Source organism: Leptonychotes weddellii, chromosome 11 (genome assembly GCF_054177405.1).
Source record: "Leptonychotes weddellii isolate Sample4059 chromosome 11, ASM5417740v2, whole genome shotgun sequence".
Taxonomy (NCBI): Eukaryota; Metazoa; Chordata; class Mammalia; order Carnivora; family Phocidae; genus Leptonychotes; species Leptonychotes weddellii.
Genome location: NC_138379.1, coordinates 48,422,423 through 48,448,103, shown reverse-complemented (window position 1 = coordinate 48,448,103; position 25,681 = coordinate 48,422,423). Strand labels below are relative to the sequence as shown.

The window sequence follows — 25,681 nt, the reverse complement described above, 5'->3', positions numbered from 1 at the left end:
TTTCAGTGAGGGGGGTGTTAAAGTCCCCCACTATTATTGTATTGTTGTCGATGTGTTTCTTTGCTTTTGTTATTAATTGGGTTATATAATTGGCTGCTCCCATGTTAGGGGCATAGATATTTACAATTGTTAGATCTTCTTGTTGGATAGACCCTTTAAGTAGGATATAGTGTCCTTCCTCATCTTTTATTACAGTCTTTGGTTTAAAATCTAATTTGTCTGATATAAGGATTGCCACTCCAGCTTTCTTTTGGTGTCCCATTAGCATAGTAAATGGTTTTCCACCCCCTCACTTTCAATCTGGGGGTGTCTTTGGGTCTAAAATGAGTCTCTTGCAGACAGCATATCAATGGGTCTTGTTTTTTTTTATCCAATCTGATAGCCTGTGTCTTTTGATTGGGACATTCAGCCCGTTTACATGAATTTAGTGCCATTGCATTACCTGTAAGGTGACTGTTACTGTATATTGTCTGTGTTCCTTTCTGGTCTATGTTACTTTTAGGCTCTCTCTGGTAATGTCAGTCTTTTTGATACTACCTGTTTAGGGTAGGTATGTAGTGGTTTCTCATTCTGGTTTTAATTTGCATTTCTTAAGTGACTAATGATCTTAAGTACCTTCCATATGTTTATTGCTCACTTTGATATCCTCTTTTGGAAGTACCTATTCAAGTCTTTTGTCTATATTTAAATTAGTTATATGTCCTTTCTTGTTGATTCGCTTGAGTTCTTTATATATGCTAGGTACAAGTCCTTTGTAGATCTGTATATTACAAAGATCTTTTCACAGTCTGTAGCTTGCTTTCTCGTGTTCTTAATGATGAATTTTGATGAATAAAAGTTCTTGATTTTGATGAATAAAAGTTCAGTTCAATTTTTTATGGTTAGTGTTTTTTATTTCCTGTTCAGGTATTTTTGGTCTGCTTCAAGCCAAGAAGATATTTTCCTATATTTTCTTCTGGAAGCTTATTTTAGTTTTTATATTTTGATCTATGATCTACCTAGAAGTTTTGTGTATGATGTAGAGTCAAAGTTTACTTTTTTATATGGGTATCTAATTGACTCAATACCACTTGTTGAAAAGACTATATCCTTTTCCCCACTGAGTTGTAAGTGAGGTATTATGGTAAGGTGGGCTCTGTATGTGTCTAAATTATTGTAGCTTTAGGGGTGCTTGAGTGGTTCAGTAGGTTGAGCATCCAGTTCTTGATTTCGGCTCAGGTCATGATCTCAGGGTCGTGAGATCGAGCCCCCCATGGGGCTCTGTGCTGGGCATGAGCCTGCTTGGGATTCTCTCTCTCCCTCTCCCTTTGCCCCTCCCCCCACCCTGATCGTGCACGTGCACTCTCTCTCTAAAAAAAAAAAGAAAGAAATTACTGTAGCTTTGTAACACATTTTGAGAACTGATAGTGAAGTTCCTTAGCTGCATTGTTGTTCTTAAAAATTGCTATAGCTATTATAAAGCCTTTGCATTTGTATATAAATTTTAGAATCAACTTGTCAATTTCCACACAAAATCCTGCTGGGATTTTGATTAGAACTGCATTGATCAGGGGCACATGTGTGGCTCAGTCAGTTAAGTGTCCGACTCTTGATTTTGGCTTAGGTTATGATCTCAGGGTTGTGAGATTGGGCTCTGTGCTGGGTGTGGAGCCTGCTTAAGATTCTCTCTCTCCCTTGTCCTCTGCCCCTCTTCCCCTCCCCTGCTCACTCACTCTCTCTAAAAAAATAAAAATAAAAGATAAAAGAATTGTATTGATCCTATAGACTAATTTGGAGAGAATTGACATCTTTACAATATTGAGTTTTCTAAATCATTAAAATAATATATCCCACCATGTTTTAGGTCTTTTAAAATTGTTCTCATCAGTGCTTTGTAGTCTTCAGTGGTGAGGTCTTGCATTAGATTTGTTCTTAAGTATTTGGTCTTTTTCAATGCTATTGTCAATGGTGATGCTTTTTTGTATTACATTTCCACTTGTTTGTTGCTAGTACATAGAAATTTTGAACTTGTACCCAATAACCTTTCTAACCTGAGATTATAGGGAGATGATATATGTTCAGATAGAGTATACATGGCTCATCTTTCTAGATGTAGGGCCTGTCTCCCCACAGGATCACTCTTTAGCAGCCACACTTGCAACCATGGCCCATCCTCTTGCTAATTCCTACTTTGTTCCTTGTACAAACCCATCCTCCAGTCCTTTCCAGACGGATGTCATGGGAGAAGTTATTTGGGCCATGTGATGCTCCACCCCTCTTATTGTTTACTTCATTTTCATGTAACTTTTATCAGTATAATATCATTAACATGTGGAAGTATAATATCATTAACATAATATCATTTTCATGTAACTTTTATCAGTATAATTAACATAACATGTTAATATCATTAACATGTAACTTTTATCAGTATATCATTAACATGTGGAAGTATAATATCACTAATATAACCTATTAGCCAGGGCAATGGTGAGTAGTGCCTGCACTACTTGGATCCAGTCCAAGAAGATGCTTTGATTTATGGCTGAACTCAGATGTTTATTGGCTCATCTCATTCCGATGATGCCAAGAGTGAAGTCACTCCACAACCTCTTCCTTACTATACTGTGCTGCTGGTTATTCTTACTATCTCTCCTGAATTCACTGTCTTAATATATTCTATTTCTACTCGCATAACAAAGAGTATTTTCAAATCCTTTGACAAAAAATCTTTTATATACATTTCTCTCTTCTAAGACAGTTGGTTTGCCTTCTCTGATCAGTACTGTCTGCCCACCCAGTAGTACTGAGGCTAAAAGAGCTTGCATGTTGCAAAGTCAGAAGGAAAGTCAATGTGGCTGAAATGTAGTGAGTGAAGGACAGGGTGGCATGAGATAAGATTGGAGAAGTTAGGTGGGAGCCAGATCAGGCAGGACCTCAGAGGCCTGGCCAAGGAGTTTTGATTTTATTCTAAGTGCCACTTACCACCTGACAGGTATCACAGCCAACTCCTCCCAGTTAGAGTTAGAGATGAGGACCAGTGAGAACCCCGCTAGGGGTCACCCTCCTGTACGCAGTGGATGGGAGACCCAGACCCCAGCCTCTCTGGGGGCAGTCAGTGCACTCATCAAACTTTATTCTGTTTCTCTTTTGTTTCAGAGGTTGTGTTCTCATCTTACCCTGGATTTTCAACCTCAGAGGTAGGAACTGCCTATTTTATATTTGTGTCCTTAAGTTAGAACATTCATTTTAAAAAACAAAAGTAAGCTAATGAAGCTATGAGGGGCATTTATATATATCACACTGAAGAAGCCTGTTCATTGAACAGATATTTACCGAATACCTACCATGTGCCTGGCACTGTGCTGGCCTATGAACATACAGTGGTGGACTAGACAGTCAGGTCCCTGACCTCACACAGTCCACAAGCTCACTTTTGCTGTTCTCAGATGTGTGCAGTCAGAATGGTTGCTGCCCTAAGTGATCAGGCTGGCATTGAAGTGAGGCAGCCACCAAGATGGAACCTTGGGGCTCCCTAGTAAGGGCCCCCAAAAGCTACACTCATCCTTGCCAAATATACCACCATCTAGGGTCTGATCCTTGGCATCACAGGTTTAGATGCTTGATTTTTGTCTGGACAGAAAATTGGTTTTTCTTTCAGGGTTAGATGCTTACTAACCAAGCTCACGAGGACTGATGCACTATTGATTTATTCATTTACAATAAGAAGTATAGGTACACGTTTAGCCAACCTGCATCCTTGAGAGGCAGCTCAGTACACTCCCTCCCCACGGATAAAGCTGGGTGAGAAATTATATCAATTAACTATTGCCACATGACAAACCCACCCAAGAATTACAGACTTAAAACAATAGCAATTTATTATTTCTCACAATTATTTGGGGGGGTTAGGTGTTCCACTGGTCTTGCCAGGGCTCATTCATGCAGCTGGCTGGTTCGCTAGGGCCTGAGTTCATGGACAGCTGGTATGGCTTGGCATCTATACGGAGTCTTTTTATTATGGACTTCTTTACAGCATGGTGGCCTTAGGGTTCCAAGAGGGCAAGAGTGAATTGCAAGGCTCTGGAACTCAAATGGTGGCCCTTCTGCCACATTCTGTTGGTCAAAGCAAGTATTAAGTATGATAGGGCAGTACAATTCTTATGCTAGCTACCTGTAGATAGCACAGACCCCACAGGTGAAGGGCACATTTCCCAAAAAGACTGCCCTCACTTCAGACGCTAGCTGCAAGTTTGGGGGGCCCCAAGCTGTCAGCACTTATGACAAACTGGCTATAAATATTGGAGTTCACACAACCTTCTCAGGCTCAGTAATTTACTAGAACAACTCATAGAACTCAGGAAAGCACTATCCTTATGATCACAGTTTTACTATAAAGGGTACAAATCAGGACCAGCCGATTGAAAAGATAAATAATGTGAGGTCCAGGAGGGTCCCAAATGCAGAGCTTTTGTGCCCTCTCACTGTGGAATCTGGGTGTGTCACCCTCCCAGCACATCTGATGTATTCACCCGCCAGGAAACTCACTCAAGCCTCAGTGTCCAGAGCTTTTTTTTGGAGTTTCATTACATAGGCATGACTGACTGAACCACTGGCCACAGGACTGAACTTAATCTCTAGCCCAGAGGTCAGGCTGGCTCAAAACCCCAACTCTCTAATAGTGGGGTTGTCTTTCAGGTGTGGCCAGCCCTCATCCTGAGTCGTCTCATTAGCATAAACTTAAGTGTGAACCCGGGGCTCATGAATAACAAAGATATTTCTATCACTCAGGAAGTTCCAAGAGTTTTGGAAGCTCAATGCCAAAAACCTGGGACAGAGACCAGACAAATTCTTTATTATACAACAGCCAGTCTAGGTTCGAGGGCATAGAGATACAGACTCCACCTCTGAATGAGAGGAGCACCAAGGTCACACTGCTGAAGGGCATACATACGGCATAGAGGGGCCTGTGGGCCGGTAAACAGTCGGCCACAAAATTCAAAGATAATTGGTAGGTTGTTCAGTGCTCAGATCCCAACGCTCTGGCATCTGAGCATGGAGACAGTGTGTTAGATGGTGGAGACTTATAGTGGCCTCTTTCTGTAGAAGTCAGGTGTGTATCCCTCATGCCTTCAGGGCAGGACACTCATGCCCCTGGACAGTGCTAGATACCCCTGAGCCTCACTCTCTGGCTCTTTCTTTTCTGTGCGGCAGTCTGACTTGCCCCCTTCAGGTCACACAGCCATGCTCCAGACAGGGAATTGCACGGTGGAGGAGAATGCCTTACCAGACTGCCACTGCTTTCCACTGTGGCCTCTGGCACATTGCATTTGGATCACCTGGAGGGGAGAGTCACAGACATGCGCAAGCACCATCACTGGTTTTCGTTTTACTCTCACCCATGACTCACCTGTCCCACTTGTGTGGGTGTACGAGTTGGACCCTAGGAGGGCACGAAATACTTGGCTCTGAGTAGGCACTCCGCTACTGTTCACTGAATGAACAAGTGAAATTTAAGTGACTTGCTCAAGATTACACAGCAATTAATGGAGCTTAGAACAGAATCTAGTTCATTTGAACCCAGTTATTAGCCCAGCATCTCAGCCTGTAATTTCCTCTAGTCCCATCTAACTCAAGGAATCAGTGAGTGAACCGAGTCAGGCATGATTAACCCAGTACCTTCTGTTTTCTGCTTAATTAAACATGTTGATCCTGAGGCAGACTGGGTTGTGCTGAAAAACCACGACCCTACAAGTGACACGGGTGCACCAGGTCACACTCAGGCCTGAAGGCCTGCTTGAAGTCATCCAGGACTTAGCTATTGATTTGTCCTGGAATGAAGAGCCTCCATTGTAGGATCATTGTAGCCCATCAGACCAGGTACTCAAGGCTCAGGTCGCTCGTGCTCTCCATCTCCCCACTAGGAAAAGTCCCCTTTAAAATGCAAGCACCCGCTCAGCCGGAAGAGTGTGCTGGGGCCCTTGATCTCAGGGTTGTGAGTTCAATCCCACGTTGGGTGTGAAGATGACTTAAAAATTTAAAAATCTTTTTTAAAAAAATAAAATAAAATGCAAGCACTGTCCTTTTGCCTGTTGGAGAAATTTTAGCCCAACTGTAGAGAACGGCCATTTCAGGATAAGCTGTAGGGCAGAAAGTGGGAGGTGGGGGCAGAGAACTTCTGATGTCTACATCACTGCTATATTATCATTTGGTATCAGAGCACTTGAAGCCTGAACTTTGGGTGACGGAGAATTAGCACATCATGTGACCTCAGAGAACTTGGAACCAGAACTCTGGGCCCTTGGTAACATCTCCCGTTATGCCCCTAGATGTCTCTTTTGGCCAAGCCTTTCTAGAATGGTCACTTCTTTCCATTACCCTTCATAGGAAAGGTCTCTTGGTCCTTGACAGCATTCAGCTTCTTATCATCAGGACACTTTGACAATAGACCTTTTTTCCTTCTAAGGCAACCAAGGTATGTGCACTTCCTCCCATATTCGAGATTCTTCCCGTGAAGTCACTGAAGGCCAGGAACCAGACGCTGGCCCCGCCCTTTCCAGAGCTGAGGTACCTTAGCCTGGCCTACAACAAGGTGACTCTTCTGCTTCTCTTCCTATTTCCTCAGGGGCACAGATGGGAGGGTGGGATGCAATCTGCTCTGGCCTGAAGGCCAGCCCTATAACTCCCCATTACAGATATGTGGGCTCAGGAGTTCTCAGGGTGGGGGAAGTGGAGAGAGTGCAGACCAAGGCAGGAGTCCATCCATTCAGTCACAGATATTTATTTAATACCATGTGCCAGACTCTATGCTGCATACTAGGTACACAGCTGTGCAAAGAAAGATCGGGCCTCTTGCTTTTTGGAGCTTGTCACCCCTAGGGAAGACTGGTACAGGACAAGTGGTCTCAATATAAGCATGCTTAGTGTTAGGAATAAACTCAGAGTGCTATGAAGTATATGACAGGGGCAGTCTAACCTAATATTTGGGATCAAGGAAGGTTCTCAAGAGAGTGGTTTTGTGAGTGTAGTGAGGTGAAGTGTGAGAGAAGAGTGAAGTGGGAAATGTTCTAGCCTATGGGAACAGCAGATGTAAAGTCCATGGGACAAATTTAATGTGTTTTTCCTTCATGTTTTATGTTAGCATATTTTTCCAATAGCCATGTACTATTTGACTTCTGTAAACGCCACCAACTGAGCTCTACTCAAGTCTGAAATGTAGGCAACTTTTAAGGTACTCTGCTTACATTCCTTCTAAGGCAAGCAGTTGGTATAGCCAAACTCCTCAAGTGTTTCCTTCCTAAGAGTTTTATCAGTTTAGCTTTGACACTCAGATCTTTGATCCATTTTGAGTTTATCTTCATATGTGGTGTGAGACAGGGTCCACCTTCATTCTTTTATATGTGGATATGCAGTTTCCTCAACACCATTGATCAGAAAGACTGCTCTTTCCCCCATTGAATGGTCTTCTCACCCTTGTCAATAATCAGTGGACCATAGATGTATTATGGGTCCCTCTTTGATTCTTGAAATTGGTCACTTGTGTCTTTTATTGAAAAAAGTAACTGCTGGTTTCATTAGATTTCTCTACCTATCTGTATTCCCATTTCATCGATTTCTGCTCCTAACTTGATTTCTGTCCTACTCACGAGTTTAATTTGTTCCTCTCTTTCTAGTGTCCTAAATAGTGTAATTTTAGATCATTGATTTAGACCTTTTTATTCTTTAATATAAGCATATAAAGCTATAACTTTTTCTCTAAGCACTGTTTCAGCTGCATCCTACAAATTATGATTTGTGTGTTTATTTTTATTCTTTTAAACTTTTTAAATTCTTGTGGTTTCTTCTTTTACTCTTGCATTGTTTAGATAAGTGAAATGCTTCATTTCCAAATATATGGAGATCTTCTAGATGTCTTATACTTATTATTTCTACTTTAATTCTGTTGTGATCAAATAACATAACCTGTAAGATTTCATTCTTCTGACATCTATTGAAACTTATTTTATGTCCCATCCTATATTCTATCTTAGTGAATGTTATGTGTGCACTTAGAAAAAAATGTGTATTCTGCAGCTTTGAGGAATAGTGTTCTATAAATATCAATTAAGTTAAGGTGGTTGGTAGTATAACTCAGATCATTTCTGTACTATTTGTCTCTTTGTTCTACCAGTTATCGAGAGCAGCGTGTTAACATCCCCAGTCATGACTGTGGATCTGTTTATTTCTCCCTTTAGTTCTGTCAGTTTTTGCTGCATGTGTTTTGAAGTTTTACTATCAGGTACATAAACACCTAGAATTTTTATAGCTACCTGATGTGTTATTATTTTGACTTGTCTCCCTGTGCCTTGAACAAAATTTCTTGTCTTGATATCTGTCTTATCTGATTTTTTTTAAAAGATTTTATTTATTCATTTGAGACACAGAGATAGAGAGAGAGAGCATGAGCAGAGAGAGAAGCAGAGGGAGAAGAAGAAGCAGGCTCCCTGCTGAGCCAGGAGCCCAATGTGGGGCTTGATCCCAGAACTCTGGGATCGTGACCTGAGCCGAAGGCAGATGCTTAACCATCTGAGCCACCCAGGTGCCCCTGTCTTGTCTGATTTCAATATAGATTCTTATGCTTGCTGTTTGCATAGTCTCTTTCTATCCTTTTACTTTCAACCTCTTTATAGCTTTGTATTTCAAGTCCATCTCTTGGGGACAGCATATAATTGGTTCTTGCTGGGGTGCCAGAGCGTTTTTCTCTGTGTTCCTGCTCTGTCCTCGGGGTGCAGCCTTCCCCATGCTCCTACACTTCACAAGGGTTTATCTCCACACTCGTGTTCCTCTCTCCAAGCAGGAGACTGCTTTTGCTTGTTACTTAGCACTCGCTTGTCTGGTGGTAGAGGGCCAAAGGGAGGGTCCAACCCCACTCTTAAGTAGGCCCTGGGTTCCTGTGTCTCAAGGATGGGCCTTCTCAGTGGTCCTACCCCTCCGCAAGCAGTCAGAGACCTCTCAGGTAGTAGGCCTAGGTTGGTTTCCTGCCCCTACCCCAGGAGCAGAAGGTTTTAATTTTTTCCCTCCCCCAGATGCAGGGCCATGGGCCTGACAGGGTTTGCTGACCTTCCTCAGAAACTTAAGGCTTTTGTTCTCTAGGGAGGGGGGTGGCAAGGCTTCCTGCCTTTCTGATAGTGGCAGGGGCTCTTCTCCTCCAGGCCTACGCCTCAGGGATGGCTTTCTCCAGTCTTGCTCCCTGGGTCCAGGCTTTTGCGCACAAATGGCCATGAATTCTCCTTCTCTCTGCAACTCTTGAGAGTTCTCTTCTACTCTAAGAGGCCCACACTTAGCCTTTAGTGGCTCATTAAAATGTTTAGCTCATTTCTTCCTAGTTGCTTATATGGCACTTGCCATCTCTTCCTCCCATGTTCTGCCACATGTGAGCCAGTGTCCATGGCCCATCGCTCCTTGGAGGTGCCCATCTTTCCTTAGATTCCAGTCCAGATGGTTGCCCTGAGACCTTAGCTCTCTTGGAGATGCAAGAAAAGTTATGATGTTATAGTTATTCTTTTTTCTTGTTGTTAGGAGGGGAGCAATACTTTCCATTTTTTTAAAAATTTTATTTATTTATTTCAGAGAGAGAGAGAGCATGAGCGGGGGAGACAGGCCAAGGGAGAAGGAGAAGCAGGCTCCCCGCTGAGCAGGGAGCCCGATGTGGGGCTCGATACCAGGACCCTGGGATCATGACCTGAGCCAAAGGCAGACGCTTAACCAACTGAGCCACCCAGGCGTCCCTACTCTCCATTTTTCTATATGCTTACTTGAGTTTTTAAATTATATTTTTCTTTATGACAGTTATCACCTAACATATATATCTTTTTCTTTATTGTCAGTTGTCTACTGCCAGAATGTAGGTTTATTTGAGAGTAGGACTTTGTTTTGCTTATAACTATATCCTCATCATCTGGAACAGCACCTGATACATGATAGGTACTCAGTAAGTTTGTTTGATGAATGAATGATGTTTTGATCACATCAAGGAATACTCATGCTACCTGTGTTGAAATTAATATTCAGTTTATTAAAGTTACAAATTTTAAAACCAATTCTGTGTTCAAACAGAACTTAAATGTCTAGAATATCCACTCAGAAATCTAGTAAGTTTTGTGTCAAAAGTAAAATCAATGGGGTGCCTGGGTGGCTCTGTCGATTGACGGTCCGACTCTTGATTTTGGCTTAGGTCATGCTCTCAGGATCCTGAGATCAAGCCCATGTCAGGGCCTGCAGCCTGCTTAAGATTCTCTATCTCAGGGTACCTGGGTAGCTCAGTCAGTTAAGCATCCGAATTGTGATTTCAGCTCAGGTCATGATCTCAGAGTCCTGGGATCGAGCCCTGCATTGGGCTCTACACTCAGCAGGAAGTCTGCTTGAGGACTCTCTCTCTCTCCCCCCTCTCTCTGTCCCTCCCCCAGCTTGTGTGCATACACATGGTCTCTCTCTCTCTCAAATAAATAAATAAATCTTAAAAAAAAAAGATTTTCTATCTACCTCTCCCTCTGCCCCTCCCCCTACTCACACTCTCCCTCTCTCTCTAAAAAAAAAAAGTAAAATAATCACTTTCATTCAACCTTTAACTAATATTTACTTAGTTCATAAATTTGACAGATTAAGTTGTATTTGCCTTAACCCAATTAAATTGGACAGAAATACTAAGTTGTCATTGGACCCTGAATTTATTATCAGTGGCATTCAACTCACTTTACAGGGATAGGCTAACATGATGGCCAGATTTTCCTCACTACCTCAGCCAGAATCCTAAGTCCATATCTTCAGCTGGGACTTAATTTCACAGAAAATATGACATCCGTGCCATGGGTATCTTTCAACTTTCTATCAGTTTTAATTGTAACTTTCTTCAACTCTTTAGTTGCCTGATTTGGATGGATAGAATTTTGCATCCTGACAAAATTAAATTTAATTCTCCCTCCCCTATTCTGTTGTGCGTGCTTCTTGACCACCTGATTTGTATATAAGAGACTCTGCACCCAAAAAAAAAAAAAAAAAGACTCTGCACCCTCCTTAGCCACCATTTTATAGTTATTTATCAACACATATTAGACTTCTTTGTAGGTTCATCCTCCTTCCCTCCTTCCCTAGAGTCTAGATAAAAAGTCAGCAAATGTTTTCTATAAAGGGCCAGATAAATACATTACTCTGTCACTACTACTCAATCGTGTCCTTGTAGCACAGAGGACAATGTGTAAATGGATGAGCACGGCAGTGATCTGATGAAACTGTATTAAACAGATGGCGGGGGATGGATTTGGCCCACAGGCATTATCTGCCGACCTTGGTTTTTGTATGGCCTTCAAGCTAAGACTGATTCTTAGATTTTTAAATGGTTGAAAAATCAAAAGACGGATAATCCTTCATGACACATTAAAATGATATGAAATTCAAATTTCAGAGTCCATCACTAAAGTTTTATTGGAAAAGAGCCATCACACTTACTTACGAGTTGTCTCTGGCAGTTTCTGTGCTACAGCGGCCCAGTGGAGTAGTTGCAACACAGCGGGTATGGCCAGTAAAGCCTAAAACGTTTACTGTCTGGTCCTTGACAGAAAAACTGTGCCAAGTCCTGGTCTCGATGACCAAATGTTCCAGCTGCTCAAGGCCCACGCCTCGTCCCTCACCTCTCACTCTGGACTCTCCCCCTGAGATGCCTTCATATACCCACTGGCCCACGAACGGTGGCTCACAAATTTATAATTCCAACACAGAACCAGTATCCTGCATACTCCAGACCAGTGTATCCACTGCCTACCTGAATCTCTACTGGGAGGTCTCAAAGGTACCTCCAAAGTACATGTATCCAAAGTGAATTAATGATCTTCAAATTTGAAGGTCTTCCATCGCCCCGGATCTTAGAGAAGAGCTCCATCACGCCAAAATCTGGCTGTCGTCCTTAACGTTTCTCTCTCCTTTATGTCCCTCCTCACCGCGCATATCTAATCTGTGACCAAATCTGGTCATATGTGGGTCCTCATATTTCTGAAAATTCACGTATTAGGTCCCCAGGGACCAAGATCTTTCTAGCTTTTGTCTGGCCCTGACTTGCATCTCTAGCCTCATTTTCTCTCTGCTGTTAATCAAAGTGGCCTTCTTTCCACCCCCCAGCTGGCTTTCCTCCTCCTCACTGTGAGGCCCTTCTTGCATGGTTCTCCCATGAGGCACTTCCTCTCTGCAGTGGGTGGGGCACGCACTGTGAGCTGCTGCCACACACTTTCAATTCCCAGGGACCTCCCTCAGTAGAAGTCTATTTCTTGCTTTCACAAAATCCACTGTGGGTATTCCAGGTGGGCTGGGGGCCTCCCATGTGATCTTGCAGAGACCAGCTCCCTTCTGGCTGTGGCTCTGTCCTCCCGTAGGGCCTGAAGGGGATTTTACTCGCTCCTCTGCATCTGGCAGGTCGATGGTGGAGCAGGGGAGGGGGGTGAGCAGCGTAGAGGGTCACTCAGGAGGTTTCAAATGGGCTGTGCCCAGAAATGGTCCCTTCTACCTTGTTGCATATGACCTGAGTCATATGAGCACATCTAGTTGCCTAGGAGGCACAAAGACAGTCTGGCTGTGTGCCCAGAAAGTAGAGAGAACGGTTTTGGTTAATACAGAGGTTTCTATGCTGTGCGCTCTGTCCCTACCTCCTCCTCACCCTTCAAATCTCAGGGAAGCCTTCCCTATCTCCCTGCGTGGACCAGGGAGACAGGGAAGGACTTCCCACGCCCTCTCTCATGGCGCTGATTACAGCTGCAGAGCTCCCATCCTTCCTGTTACGGCTTCAGTGCCTGTGTCCCCCCAGGCAGCACTCCTTGAGGGCAGGAGTTCTAGCGGTTTTGCTCATTTCCAACCTAGTGCTTGACATATGTTGGCGTTCACTAATACTTATTGATTGGATGAACACAAAGATAATGGATAGGTTCATTGCCCAGGGGGCATCTAGTGCTACCCACTGGGGCTCCAGAGGAAGCCAAACTGAAGGGCCCTCCCTCTCGCAGTCCTCGGGCCTTATTGCCTTCCACGGGTCCTGAGTCTAACCCAATAACGTTCAGGGTGCCCAGGCATCTGAACGGCCACTGCCCCACTCGTGGCCCCTCTGATACTGTTCTGTTGCTAATAGACACCCTCCCTGAGGTTGTTCCAGCCACTCTGCTCAGCAAGGATTGGGTATTATTCGCCCTTCAGAGGCTGGCCTCATGGGGGTAGAGCAGCCTCTGGGCCCCAGACAGCCGGGAGGTCTTCCTTATCATTGGCTCGGCTTATCCCTTAGATGAATGGGTCCCCCCTGACTGCCTGCCCCCTGCCCATCCCCAGCTCAGTGCCCAGAACAGGCCTTAATGAAAGAGACCATCAGGAGTGCTGTTGACAGACTGACAGGGTGTGTAGAGGTTGCATTGAGGAAGGTGAAGTGCCAGACAAATTGTATGCTGAAGTCAAAGTCATTGCCCTGCCAAACTTCTAGACTCTTTGTGCTTGTTCCTATTTTGTCACCAACATCTCCATTCCTTGGTCTTGGCTACATGTCCAGTGTGGAGAAAACAATTCTTAACTTTCAAATGTGAAACAGTGATGTGGAATTTCAGACAGGATCCTGATCTGTGGGTGTGAGCAGGTGACATCGCAGGAGCAGACCCTGCCCAGCACTGAGTCCAGTACAGGAGCCTCACGTCCCCGGCCCCACCCCTGCCCTAGCAAGCATGTAGCCCCGCGGTGTGGGGCCTGGCAGCACTTGGGCAGAGGCGGGGCGGTGCCGACCTGAAGCTTTTCCCCGTGTTCCTTACAGATCGCAAAGGAAGATGCCATCCTGCCAGTAGCTCTTTTCCCGTCGCTCTGCGAGCTCATCTTTCATAACAACCCTCTGGTGGCCCATACACGAGGTATGGTGCCCACAAACCTGTGCTCCCACCCCGGTGCCCAGGGCCAGTGTGGGCACCCTCAGCCCCACCTCATGGATGCTGAGCCCCTGGGCTCTGCTGTGGGTCATGGGTGGACGTGGTTCATGGTGCATTTGGGGACGGAGAGAACCACAGATGTTGCTGACCACCTGCTGTGTACCAGCTTACCTGACAGCAACCTTGTGAGGCAGGCGTCATTGTCCCCGTGCTCAGTGAAGGATGCTGCGGACCAGGGAGGTTCATGATCTACCCAAGGTCCCACAACAAGAAAGAGGCAGAGCTGGGAATGGAACACAGAATTAGCTAGATCCTGCATGAGATCTTTAAGTGCCACCTGGCTTTGTAGAGCAGGTCTGTTCTGACCTCATTTCCTACTTCCCAGCTGGGGAGGGGCCTGCAGGGGAGGCATGGCTGAGCAGGGGAGAGGGATGAGAAACGTAAAGGGCCACGCACGAGGTTTCAAATGGGCTGTGTCCAGAAATGGGTGCTGCATCCTGGTACAGTGGGTGCTGCCTCAGTGCTACACCTTGGAGGCATCTTAGAATCCTGGGTCCTAGAGTGACACCAGCAGAGTTCTCACCCTTGCTTTGCACTATCCTTGTTGCCTTGGGAAAATTTCTTAACCTCTCCGTGCTTCAGTTTCCTCACCTATTAAATGGGAATAATATAGGTACCTATCTCCTGCGGTTGGTGTGAGAATGATGTATTCATTACATAATAATGATGTACTAATGTAAGTTAATACATGTCTGGCAGTTTGAACAGTGCGGGACACATAGTAAGCCTCCAGTAAATATCTGCTAATAGTAATCTTCCCCATCATGACTCCAGGGGTCCCTCCACTGCTGAAAAGCTTCCTCCAGGAGCGGCTGGGGATCCACTTGATTCGCAAGAAGATAGTAAAGGCCAAGCATCATATTTTGATGCCTTGGAAGGACTCGAGGAAGGTAAGGCCTGCCAAGCCTGGAGGAAGTGGAGCCTGTTTTACTGCATGTGAACTAACCTGGGGAGAGAGTGCCCTTCCCCACTCATCATGGATTCCTTCTGTTAGGTCTGTAGTACTAGCATTGTCTTCTCCTTTCCATGTCTGTTACACACAGATACACCCAGAAAGGACAAGACAGTCAGAGGGTCCCAGCTGCCAGAGTAGGGAGAAGCTGTGAAGGTCATGGAATCCTACCCCCAACTTTGACAGAGAAACTGAGGCCCCGAGAAGGAGCTATGGAGAAGTAGGGGAGAAATCAGTCTGAAGACCCGGGGATAAGCCTGGCTTCATCACTTTCCACAGCTGCCTGAACCTGGGCAAGAGCTTTACTCTCTGAGCTTCAGCTTCTCAACTCCAAGCCTCCCTGAGCTGCTGAGAGGACTGGATGAAGCAACAGATACAAAAATATGTTATAAACCCCCAAATCCATACCTGTGCAAGTTTTAACCACCTGTGGGAGTCATGGATGGCTGCCAGGCCTAGAATACACATCTCTTACACATAAGGAAGCATTTCCTTATGTTGAGAGCAATCTGCCCCCCAAAACCAACCCCAGCCGGTGGTCTTAGACTTACCTTCTGGGATGCCATACAGTATCAAAAGGATTGCAGAAATTTCTGTGAAATGCTTCTCCCTCCTGAACTTTAGCCTTCTTATAACTAAAAGCTGGACTGGGCATTCCCAGTCCAGCTTATTCCGTTTCTACAGTTGCCTTACAGTATAGTTACTCCCTTTCTACCCCCTCTGCAGCCTGTCGCTGTCCAGCCAAACTCTAGTCTGGAGCCCTTAGAGGACCAGCACAGAATTAAAAGCCAGAAATAGGCAGAAATTCAAAAGGTTTCCATCATCATCCCCTTGTTTGTTGCCTCCTCTAAGGATTGGAGTATCTCCTTCCCATCAGCCAGCCTGAGAGGGGCACAATCAGAGTGAGCCAAATGCTAAGTACATAATCCTCTCTCCCATGATGACGGGCTTTCGCTAGTTAAGGAAGCTGAGAATTTCAACAGGAAAGAAGTTATTTCCTTGGTTCTGAACCCTGAGAGAGATTTGCCTTATGAAACTTCATTTAAGGTATAGGGACCAGCATCCTGAAAGGGGCTTGGTGCTGCTGCCTTCCATAAGGGACAGGACCATCTCCTCCAGGTCTTCCTAGGAGTCCCTGAAGAAAGTCGAGGGCACCGTGTTAAACCTTGATCAGAAGAAGAAGGCTGTTGAGAGCCAGAGTGATATGATCAGGGATATAGAATGAGGCAGAAATCACGTAGTCCAGACTCTGCCACCAAATAATTCTGTAACCTTGGACAAGTCATCTTACCTCTCTGAGCCCTGGTTTCCACTTTTATAAAATAAGGAGAATTACTTCCTGGGTAGTTTGAGGTGTAAATCAAGCAACATCTGTCATGTACAGGGCACATTGTAGATGCCCAGTTAGTGGGATTTGGCTCCCTCCCTCCCGCTATGAGCCCTCATCCAGTACCCTGATCACAGTACCAAGTAGCCTTAGTCCAGTGAGGTCTGGAAGGAGAGATTCTGATTAGGAAGCAAACCAGTCTAGCCTTTCTCCCATGACAGGTGAAAACCCAAGTCCCAAAGGTGCCAAAGCAGCCTCTGATTCTCCATCACCTCCCTATGACCACGGTCCAGTCTCCCTCAAAGGAGATCCCAGAGTCTGAGGCAGAGCCGACTAAAGAGCTCTCCGCTGCCAGAAGCAGTATTCTGGAGTCACAGATACCTATCGAGGGCGTGGAGGGCCTTTCCCTGTCCCACCGGACCTTCGTGCCCCTGCCTCCCATCTGCTCTGATGCCACCGTGTACAGTGAAGAGACCATGTCCCACCGCAGCAACAGACCTGGCCACGTCAACCCGCAGCACCTGTCAGACGAGGACACCAGGAGCATGGAGTCCATATTCTTGACCCAGGTGCCTGGTCCCCCCTTCCCCTGCCTTGTTCCTAGCTCCCAGAGGCTCCTATACAACCTTGGCATAGCTGGCTTGCGGTAGGCAGCCGGAAGTGAGTCCAAGACAGGTCCGGAAATTAGAAGGAAGCCCTCCCCCGGCAGGCCCCGCAAGCCCCTCCGGGAGCTCCGCTAGCCAAGGCTCCTGGAAGGGATACCCATGGAGACAAGTCACGGTCCTGTGGCACAGACAGCATCTGGGGTCTGGCTGGGGCACGGTTCTGACCAGTTTTTCGGAAGGGTTTGCTGCTGCCTCTGCCTATCTGTATAAGGTCACATCACTTTTGATGCTGCCTCTGAATCCTGGGAATACAGATGGCCAAGACAAAGGTCTGCCTTCGAGATGTCCTCAGTCTGATGGGAGAGTGCAGGAACAATGCATGCAGTCAGTGCCGAGACTAAGGGAAACCCAGGCGCTGGGAGCCTGGGGGAAAGAAGGATCCTCTGCCCAGACCAGGAGGGCTCCTGAAAGAGGTTCCAATGAACTGAACTTTGCAGGCTGAGTAGGCAGTGACAAGGTGAAAACATGGGCAGAAGGGCATCCTGCGCCGAGCAAACAGCATGAAGCAGGCTACAGAGGACAGAAATTAAAGTGGCATGTGCAGAAACCACAGATGGTTCAGTGTCTGGGCGGCAGACAGGTGACACATAGGAAAAGGGCAATAGGAGGCTGGAGGAGCTGGTAGGGCCCCGCGAGCATTATTCTTGTACCACTGCCTTTCCTCAGCTCCCCACCTCCCATCTCATGCCTCCAGTCTGCCAGATCTTTCCAAGATGCACATGCATACATTTATGCCTGACTCCATCCATCCCTTATTCCACAGATGACTTACAGTGACATACACATTTATACGGTATAAAACTTGTCTTTATGAACTCTATCAGAACCTTTTAGAACAAAGCAGAGTATAAGTAAATATTTAAAAATGAGCTTGAAAAAAATAAAATGAGCTTGAGAAAGTTGGATGAAAGGAAAATATGGACAGGAAAGGAAATAAGGTCTCTGTCACTCTAACCTGCTCATCTGCCCTGCTGCTCTCGTTACAGAGGTATATTGCCAAAATGCAATTCTGGGCTTCCTAGGAGCCAAAGGAATACAATCAACTGGGAGTCACCGTGATGGGAAAAGCTTTTCTTCCCCTTGCCAGATTGCCCAGGCTGTGACCTCCAGTGCAGTGTGGAATAGAAGCAGAAAGAGCAAACATGTCTTATTCCTGATCTCAGGGAGAAAGCTTTTAGTCTTTCACCATTAATTCTGATGTTAGTTGTGGGTTTTTCATAAATGTCCTTTTTTCCTGGTCAAGGAAGTTTCTATCCCTAGTTGAGTGGTTTTTTTTTGTCACGGAGGGGTGTTAGATTTTGCCAAATACTTTTTCTGTGTGTACTGAAATGATCATGTGGCTTTCGTGCTCTATCTATTGGTGTGTCACATTAATTGATTTCCAGATGTTTAAGCAAGCTTGTCTACCTGCAATAAGTCCCACTTGATCATGGTATATAATCCTTTTTATAGGTTGTCAATTTAGTTTGCTAATATTTTTTGAGGATTTTTGTGTTTATGTTCATAGGGATATTGGTCTGTATTGTCCTTCTGTGATGTCTTTCCTTAGTTTTGGTTTCAGGATAATAACTGAGAGAATGAGCTGGGAGTGTTCCCCTTTCTAATTTTTGGAAGAGTTCGTGAAGGATTGGTGTTAATTTTTCTTTAAATGCTTAGTAGAATTCACTTGTGAAGCCATCTGGCCCTTGGCTTCTTTGTGAGAATTGTTGAGATCTCTACTTGTTACAGATCTGTTCAGATTTTCTATTTCTTCTTAGCCACAAGCTTTCATGAAGTGTATAAATAACATCCCTACATGAAATACAGGTCTCATGAATATGTTTCTTATAAAGCCCTTAGGGTAGGCTAAAAATGTGAGTTCAGACAGTGGTCACTCACCCCCTTAAAACTCCTCTGTGGCTTTGCCATCGCCGTGAGGATAAAGAAAATACAAAAACAAAAGAAACACCCTCAGGTTGGCTTTTAAAAGTCCTTACTGATCTGAGGCCTGCTTACTGCTCCAGTCACCCATCTCTTCACAGTACACCCCAAAGATACCAACTTAGAGTACCCCCAGAGCCACCTTGCCGGGTCTTACACGGGTGGCTCGGCCCCTGCTCTTCCTGGCCCGCAGCAGGCCTCTCTCCCCAGCACTTGTAGCCCACCCCTCTCCCCATCCCTGCCTTTGGATGGGGCCGTCCTGCTTCTTCAAGACTTTGTGCAGGTTAAGGCCTCACTTCCTCCAGGAAGCTTCCGAGCCCCACAGGCAGGCGGGGTGAGGGCTTCCTGGGCTCACCCAGAACCTTTGTGCTCCCTTCTCCTCTGGCACTTACCAAGGTGCACAATCACTGTCTGCTTGCATGGCTGCCTCCTCTCACCCCGGTCTTGGTTCTTGCCCTTACGGGCCCAGGGTGGGGACCCGCACAGAGCTGAGGCTTAGACGTGTTAATGGAAGCTGGTTTTCTTTTGGGCACAGGTGGCTGAGCTGCCTTCCTCCATCCTCCAGAGGGATGATTCATCCATGAGGGAGGAAGAGCAAAGACCACCCCGCACAGCTCCCAGAGAGGTAAAGAGGGCTTGGAGGAAGCTCCCGACTGCCTCCCTCCCCAGCAAGTACCATGGCTATGAGGAGCTGCTGACAGCCAAGCCTGATCCAGCCTTTATTGAGCCAAAGGGTATGTGAGGAGAATGGCTCCAAGACGGGGGCCCTCTCCACAGCCCAGAGCAAGTCAGGGCAAAGCTAAGGCTGGTGGCATGCCTCACTTCCAGACCAGGATGCTGTCCTTTGTCAAAGGGCTCCTGAAGGTGTCCTGGTTTGGAGCCTCCCATATCAGGACCCCTGGCCTGGGCCTTCAGTGGATTTTGAGGCGCCACAGCTGTTCCGAGATTCCAGCCAGTCTAGGCCTAGCTGCTCTGGCTGGAAAAGTGTCTCCAGGAAGGGTTTGATGAACAGCTACCCAGACTGGCCAGATTCCTGAGCTCCTTCCCAGCCCAGCTGAGCCCCAGATTGAACATCCCCAATCCTCTCTCTCTGGTTTGAGGCAAGGGAGGCAGTGCTCCCTCTGAGCCCCTGATTTCAGACTGATGTGTTAACAATACTTGTGCTTTCAAAGGAACTGGCACTCAGCTGTGCTCTCTTGGGGGTCAGTCCCTGCAGTGTAACCCACTGTGTTTAATGGGGTTACATTGCGGCCAGTCCCTTTCCCCATTCTAGTGCTATTTTTCCATTAGGATCCATGCACCCAGGGGACGAGTATTCACTGAATGAATGATGGAGGTTCTGGCACTGCAGCAGATCAGGGAGAGATGGGGGCAGTGTGTTCCTCTTGGGGCCTCTCAAATCCTTTCACCCAGGGCTGCTGGGGAATGAGAAAACTGGGGAGGCATCCGGCAGATGGAAGAAGAGTACCTTGCCCCAACCCTTGCCTTTTTGCCTTAGGAATCCAGAAGAACGCGCAGGCCCTGCAGCGCATGCTGAAGTGCCCCCTGCGGGGCCGCTCTTCCAAGCCCAGGCTGGACACGCTTCAGAAACACTACGTCCCCAAGGAGAAACGGGTATGCGGGTCAACCCCACCTGGTTGCGTGTGCGACTGGCTCCTCGGGATCCCCCAGGTAGAGCCGTGGCTGTCACCTCACGGCCTTCTGAGGGCTGTGCTTTCCCAGTGCCCCCAAGTGCTCTCCTGCGTGTTGCTGCGTCTGTATGAGGTATGGCCCGGAGAGGCTGAGCACCGGACTGGGGTGACAGGCTCCTCTTACCTTGCGTCAGGCCCAGAGGATCCCCGTCCCACCGCCACGGAAGACTAGAGCCCAGCTGCTGGATGACCTCCTCGTTCGCATGCGGGATCCCCAGAACATTACAGAGGCTCCACTAGGTACAGCTCTGCCCGCCCCCATCCCCGTCCCTGTCCCCGTCTTCAGCGGCCAGAACCCGAGACAGAGAGAAGTTCGCTCATCTGCCGGGAGGATGCTGAGGGCCCTTGGCGTCTGCCCCTGCCCTGCCCCCTCTGCGGATGGAGAAGCTGAGGCCTGCCTGGAGTGAGGCAGGGAGTTGCCTAGAGTCACACAGCATGTTACAGACCAGAACTAATGCTTGAGGTAGAATCAGCGGGCTTCTTACTGCCTGGAGCTGGGGAGGCCATTCTCAGTCCCCGTAGCATCCTCCTTTCACTCCATCCCACTTTTTGGGGGTGGGGGCACTCTAGACACAGTCCCTACTGCTTTGGGCTAGGGGGCCCCAGAGCGAGTTTGGTGCCCCTCGGCCTTCTCTCCCTGCAGGAGCTGTCCTGCACCAGCGGACTGAGCGGCGGCTGGTGAACCAGAAGCAATACTTGGAGGCCAAGCGGCTGCTGAAGGAGTTCCAGGCCCGCTACCGGCAGCTGGTGCGCTGCTCGCTGCAGACGGTGTTCAGGGCCACGGCGCCGCCCCCGGGCCGCCCAGCGCTGAGCGAGGGCCAGCCTAGGTTTGGCCGCTTCCTCGAGTTCATGGATGAGTTCTGCCAGGGGCCCATGGCCAGCGACTCGAAAAGCTAAGGGCTGTGCACAGGGCCATGCGCACTGCCCCGCCTGTGCCCAACGCCCTCCCAGGGCTCCGTGCCCTGGACCGCGCCTTGGGGCCAGGTGGGCCAGGTGCAGGCCTCAGACCTTGGCTTGGCCTTGCCTGCTGGCCACAGAGAGTGGGGAACTGGTCAGGATCTCCCCTCCCCAGGCTGGGCAGGACCCAGCACCTGGCCCAGCAGCAATAAAGAGTAGGTGCATAGAGCAAGGTAGCCCGCATGTTTTCTTGTAGATCGGGCCCGCCTCCCAGGCTAGACAAGGATCCCGGCTGATGCACACATCCTTTGGGAAACCTGCCTGAGTCGCACCTGTCCAACAGAGCTGTGATGAGCACTGGGACAGAAAACAAGGGGGTTGATGGAACAGAAAAGCAGCACAGACTCTAAAGCTCAGAGAATTGAACCAACCCATCCACAGCCTACAAAGTGTGCATGTTGCTGGGGTAGGGGGCAAAACTGAGCCCTCCAGGCCCCAGAAAAGGGGCTTTATTTTGTTGGGCAGCTTTTCCCATGATGAGGGCAAATGGAGAGGAGGAAGAAGAGAGGATCGGGAATTCCCTTACCAGATGGCGATGGCCACAAAGTTGAGACAGTTGTGGTGTCCTAAGGTCCTCTAATCCGGGATACCAGCTGAGGTCCCATATGCAAACACTGTGGCTCAGGAACGGATCCTGGGGCTGTACAAGGTCAGCCTGGGCTCCAGTTCTGGCCAAGGCAGCCTGTCGGGTTGCCCCATTTTGTGACTGTCCAAGAATCAGCACCTGCTACAGAGCTGGATCTAGAGGAGGCCACTGGGACTGAATTCCAGAGATGCGCATTTGGGAATGGTCTCCCTCTGCGCCTAAAGCCACTCTCCTGGGGGTTGTAGCATTCAGACCCGGGGGCAGGCATGCAGTTCCCAGGGCCCAGGAATGAGTGGCACAAGGATTAAGGACCCTCAGCAAGGCACAGACCCCTCCAACTTCAGTTGCCATTAAGGTGATCTTTGAGCTAGAATCTTGCCTTGCAGCCGTGGGTCTGACAGAAGCCTGGTGGCGTGTCTGCTCATCGCGACTGAGGCTGTTAGGGCACAGAAACGCCTGCTCACACTCCTACTTGGCCACGCAGCGTCCGCTCTACAGCCAGCTGTGGTCACAGCAGACGCACACATCTGCATTCCCACAAGTCACACACACAGCCACGCGGCCGCACGTGTAGTTACAGCGTCAGTTACATCACAGCGACACAGGCACCCGGACGGGTACACGTGGTACGGGCTTCCCTGACAGTGACACTCGCAGGCAGGGTGTGTTGCTGACTCACCACTTGGATCTCCTGGGGCCCCAAACCACCCTTCCCCTAACGTGAGGAGGAGAATCCGCCCCCACGGTGACCCTGTAAGCCATGCTGGGCTCCAGGCCTAGAGAACGGGATTGCACTTTGCAGCTGGCAACACTTACCAGCCATAGGCTCTCTGGCCTGAAAGGCTCCTGGGAACAGCCTATCCCGGCCTCGAGACCGGAAGCCTCTTGCGGTCCCCCTAACCGATCGTTCAGCTCCTACTTGCACCCCTGCGGACGGGGAACTCCCTCCCTCCAAAGGCTGTCCCTTGCTTTGTTGGTAAAGCTACCAGGCAGTTCTAGCCACTGGGCTGAGCTGTCTGCCTAAGTCCCTCGGTACACCCAGCGCTGCTGTTTGCTCAGGAGTGTATCGGCCCCCTCCGCCAGGCCAGGCCAGAGCCCTCCACCAACGTGAGAACATCCCGGAGAGGCGACACCTATCCGGGCCGAACGCTCTTTAACGTTCTCAGTTACTCCACCTAAGATGGCATCTGAATAAATCAGTTCCTCTCCTAGTGCCTGTTTGAAGTATGAGAGGCAGGGTCTCACAACGTCTACCCACCCGCCCTCCCGTGCAGGCGAATTGCTGCATCTCTGGAAGCCATACAAGCACTTTCCAAATGTGTCCATTCTTTTCTGTCTCCAGAGTGATCTGGACTTAATACATTACCAGGGTTCGATTTTTAACCCTCTTATTTGCTATATGATAAAGGGCAGGTCATTTAGCCTTACCCACAGTGACAATGGGGTTTGCAATCTCTGTGGGTCCTTCTGGTGTTAAAAACACACTCTGAGGGCTCTTGTGTGAGCAGGTTTCAGTTGCTTGGTTTCCTGAGTTTTGTCCTTTTTTGAAGAGACACGAACTAGTCCTCATCTCAATGAGTAAAGCCTTTGACTAGAATTGTCAAACGAACATGAACTCATAACTAATCAGGAAAGCCTTTTGGGCGGCATCCGCCCTCCCTGCTGCCGGCACACTCACTCTCCCCAGCACATCTGCCACTAGAGGCTTCGACCCCGTGGGCTGCTTTCACCCAGCACCGCCCTCCCTTCTTCATAAGCAGATGGGAAGCTGGCTGCCACACTCTTCTGCGCCTTCTCCAACCTCCTAGTGAGCAAACCAGAAGAAATAATTTCTCCCACCACTAATTCTCCAAAACTAGGTAGGGCCATCCTGTTCTCCTAGCCACTTATCCAAGATGCCAGTAACTCCCTGGGAGCTGGATATGGCCGCAGGAGAGGGAACTGAGAACTGATTCAGATGCAGACTGTGTCTCACAGTGCTTTCTGCTGCAGGATACCTCCCACCCCTATGGTGGGTGCAGAGGGAAGATTCTGGTCTCTCTATCCCTGGCAGGCCCAGTCCAGAAGATCCAACCCAGAAAGCAACTGGAACCTTAGAGTTAGCCAAGACCAGAGCGGGGGGATGGCAGCACAGTGAGCTGACTGAGCTAGGGCAACAGGAAAAGCAATCAGTGGCTTTGCAGTCAGAGGACCCAACTTCCAGGCTATGTTAGGGCCAGAGTTTCCCATCTGTAAATGAGGGCACCCCCTTCACCACACCAGGCTATCGGAATCCATGAGTGCAATATGTAGGACATTTTCTGTTCCCTCAGAGGCCAAAGAACAATCATACTGTTTGTATACCTCCATGCAGCTGCCTTGTTTCTTGCAAATCATTTTAAAGACAGTCTTTTGGAAGAGTCTTGGGCCAGATTTCAAAGATCCCTTAAGTGCTGGTTTACCACGTACAGCATGTCTTGCATCAGTCCTTCAAATTGGTTTTACACATTTAGATGGGACAGCGATACATTTGTTCCGTGTTTGATGAGAAATGGACACCAAGGGGATTTTGATGAATTCTTGAGCAGTGCTTCCAAAGCCGGTATTTTAAAAATCAGATGTTTTGAGTATAGCCCCAATATGCAAGGATAGTCTCATCCTGTACATCCGTTCTTTTCTCAGACTCTTATGCCTTCATTAGGAGTCAGAATGGTTGAACAGACCATTCTTAACTTAGACCTCAGACACAGCACACCAGGGAAACCCCATCTCGCCTCCTAATTTCTCCCACCATTCTGAATGCCAAAACAAGACATTCCAAAGTGGGGCATCTCTCAGAGCAAAGATAGCTCCAAAAATCAAACACACCTAGTCTCAGCCCAGATTTGCCTGCGATTGCGCTCTAGAGGTTAAGACTTTGACTAGAAACAGAATATTCACTTTCATGAGTTTGCTTTACTATGTGCTCAACTTGGGCCTCTCCTCAAGCAGGCAAACATACACTGAAGAATGCACTTTGGTACTGTTTAAACAAACAGCACATCGTCCCGTTTGATTCTGTGCCGTTTCTTTGTTGGCAGAAGCATCCCTGACAGGGCCTGCCCTGTTCTGGGTCTTTCTTTGTCAAGATGCTGTTGGTGATGAGTTGGAGAGGAAGCTCAGTCCACAAGGATCCAGGCCCCGTCTCCAATTCTAATGTAGACAGCAGGTTGGAAACCAATATACATCCCATTTTCTGTTTCTAGGTGAGAAGAGGAAAGGCCCTAAGGACAACTGTGTGTGTACAAATTGAGAGTAAACAGCACATCAGGAGAAACAACAAAAACAAAACCATTAGGTGGCATTTAAGATAATTTTTTCCCTCGAGTAGTTCTCCATTCTCTCCTTAGGAGTTTAAGTGTTCTGCTGCAGGCAAAGGGCTGGACCCACTGACGGAGGAAGGGGCCCTGCTCCCATTGGTGGCATAGTTGGAGGGTGCACAGGGCCACCCAGGGAGACTCTGGCCACTGCCCTCCAGACCCAGGGCCCAAACAGCTACTCTTGAGCTCTAACAGCTTGATCTTTGAGGAGTGCATTGCCTGTTTTTACCAATTAAGTGAGAGGGAAGAAGACGAATAAGCCTGGCCTTAGCTCGGCTTTGTCCAAC

At 47.7% G+C, this 25,681-nt stretch overlaps 1 protein-coding gene across 11 annotated transcripts in view; it reads left to right on the top strand.

Moving 5' to 3' along the window:
- XRRA1 (X-ray radiation resistance associated 1) overlaps window positions 1-21,642 on the top strand; it is a 46,406-nt gene extending 24,764 nt beyond the window's left edge. For 6 of the 11 annotated variants that reach the window (XM_081798844.1, XM_081798841.1, XM_081798839.1 and 3 more), the window contains 9 exons: window positions 3,139-3,179; window positions 6,446-6,571; window positions 13,790-13,883; window positions 14,733-14,848; window positions 16,459-16,806; window positions 19,358-19,556; window positions 20,321-20,436; window positions 20,648-20,753; window positions 21,157-21,642. In XM_081798844.1, coding sequence (XP_081654970.1) covers window positions 3,139-3,179; window positions 6,446-6,571; window positions 13,790-13,883; window positions 14,733-14,848; window positions 16,459-16,806; window positions 19,358-19,556; window positions 20,321-20,436; window positions 20,648-20,753; window positions 21,157-21,410 — 1,400 coding nt within the window. In that variant the 3' untranslated portion in view covers window positions 21,411-21,642. Of the gene's footprint in view, window positions 1-3,138; window positions 3,187-6,445; window positions 6,572-13,787; window positions 13,884-14,732; window positions 14,849-16,458; window positions 16,807-19,357; window positions 19,557-20,320; window positions 20,437-20,647; window positions 20,754-21,156 lie in introns of all 11 variants that reach the window. The other 5 variants (XM_081798846.1, XM_081798848.1, XM_081798849.1 and 2 more) reach the window with 3 other exon arrangements.
- The last annotated feature ends 4,039 nt before the right edge of the window (window positions 21,643-25,681 follow it).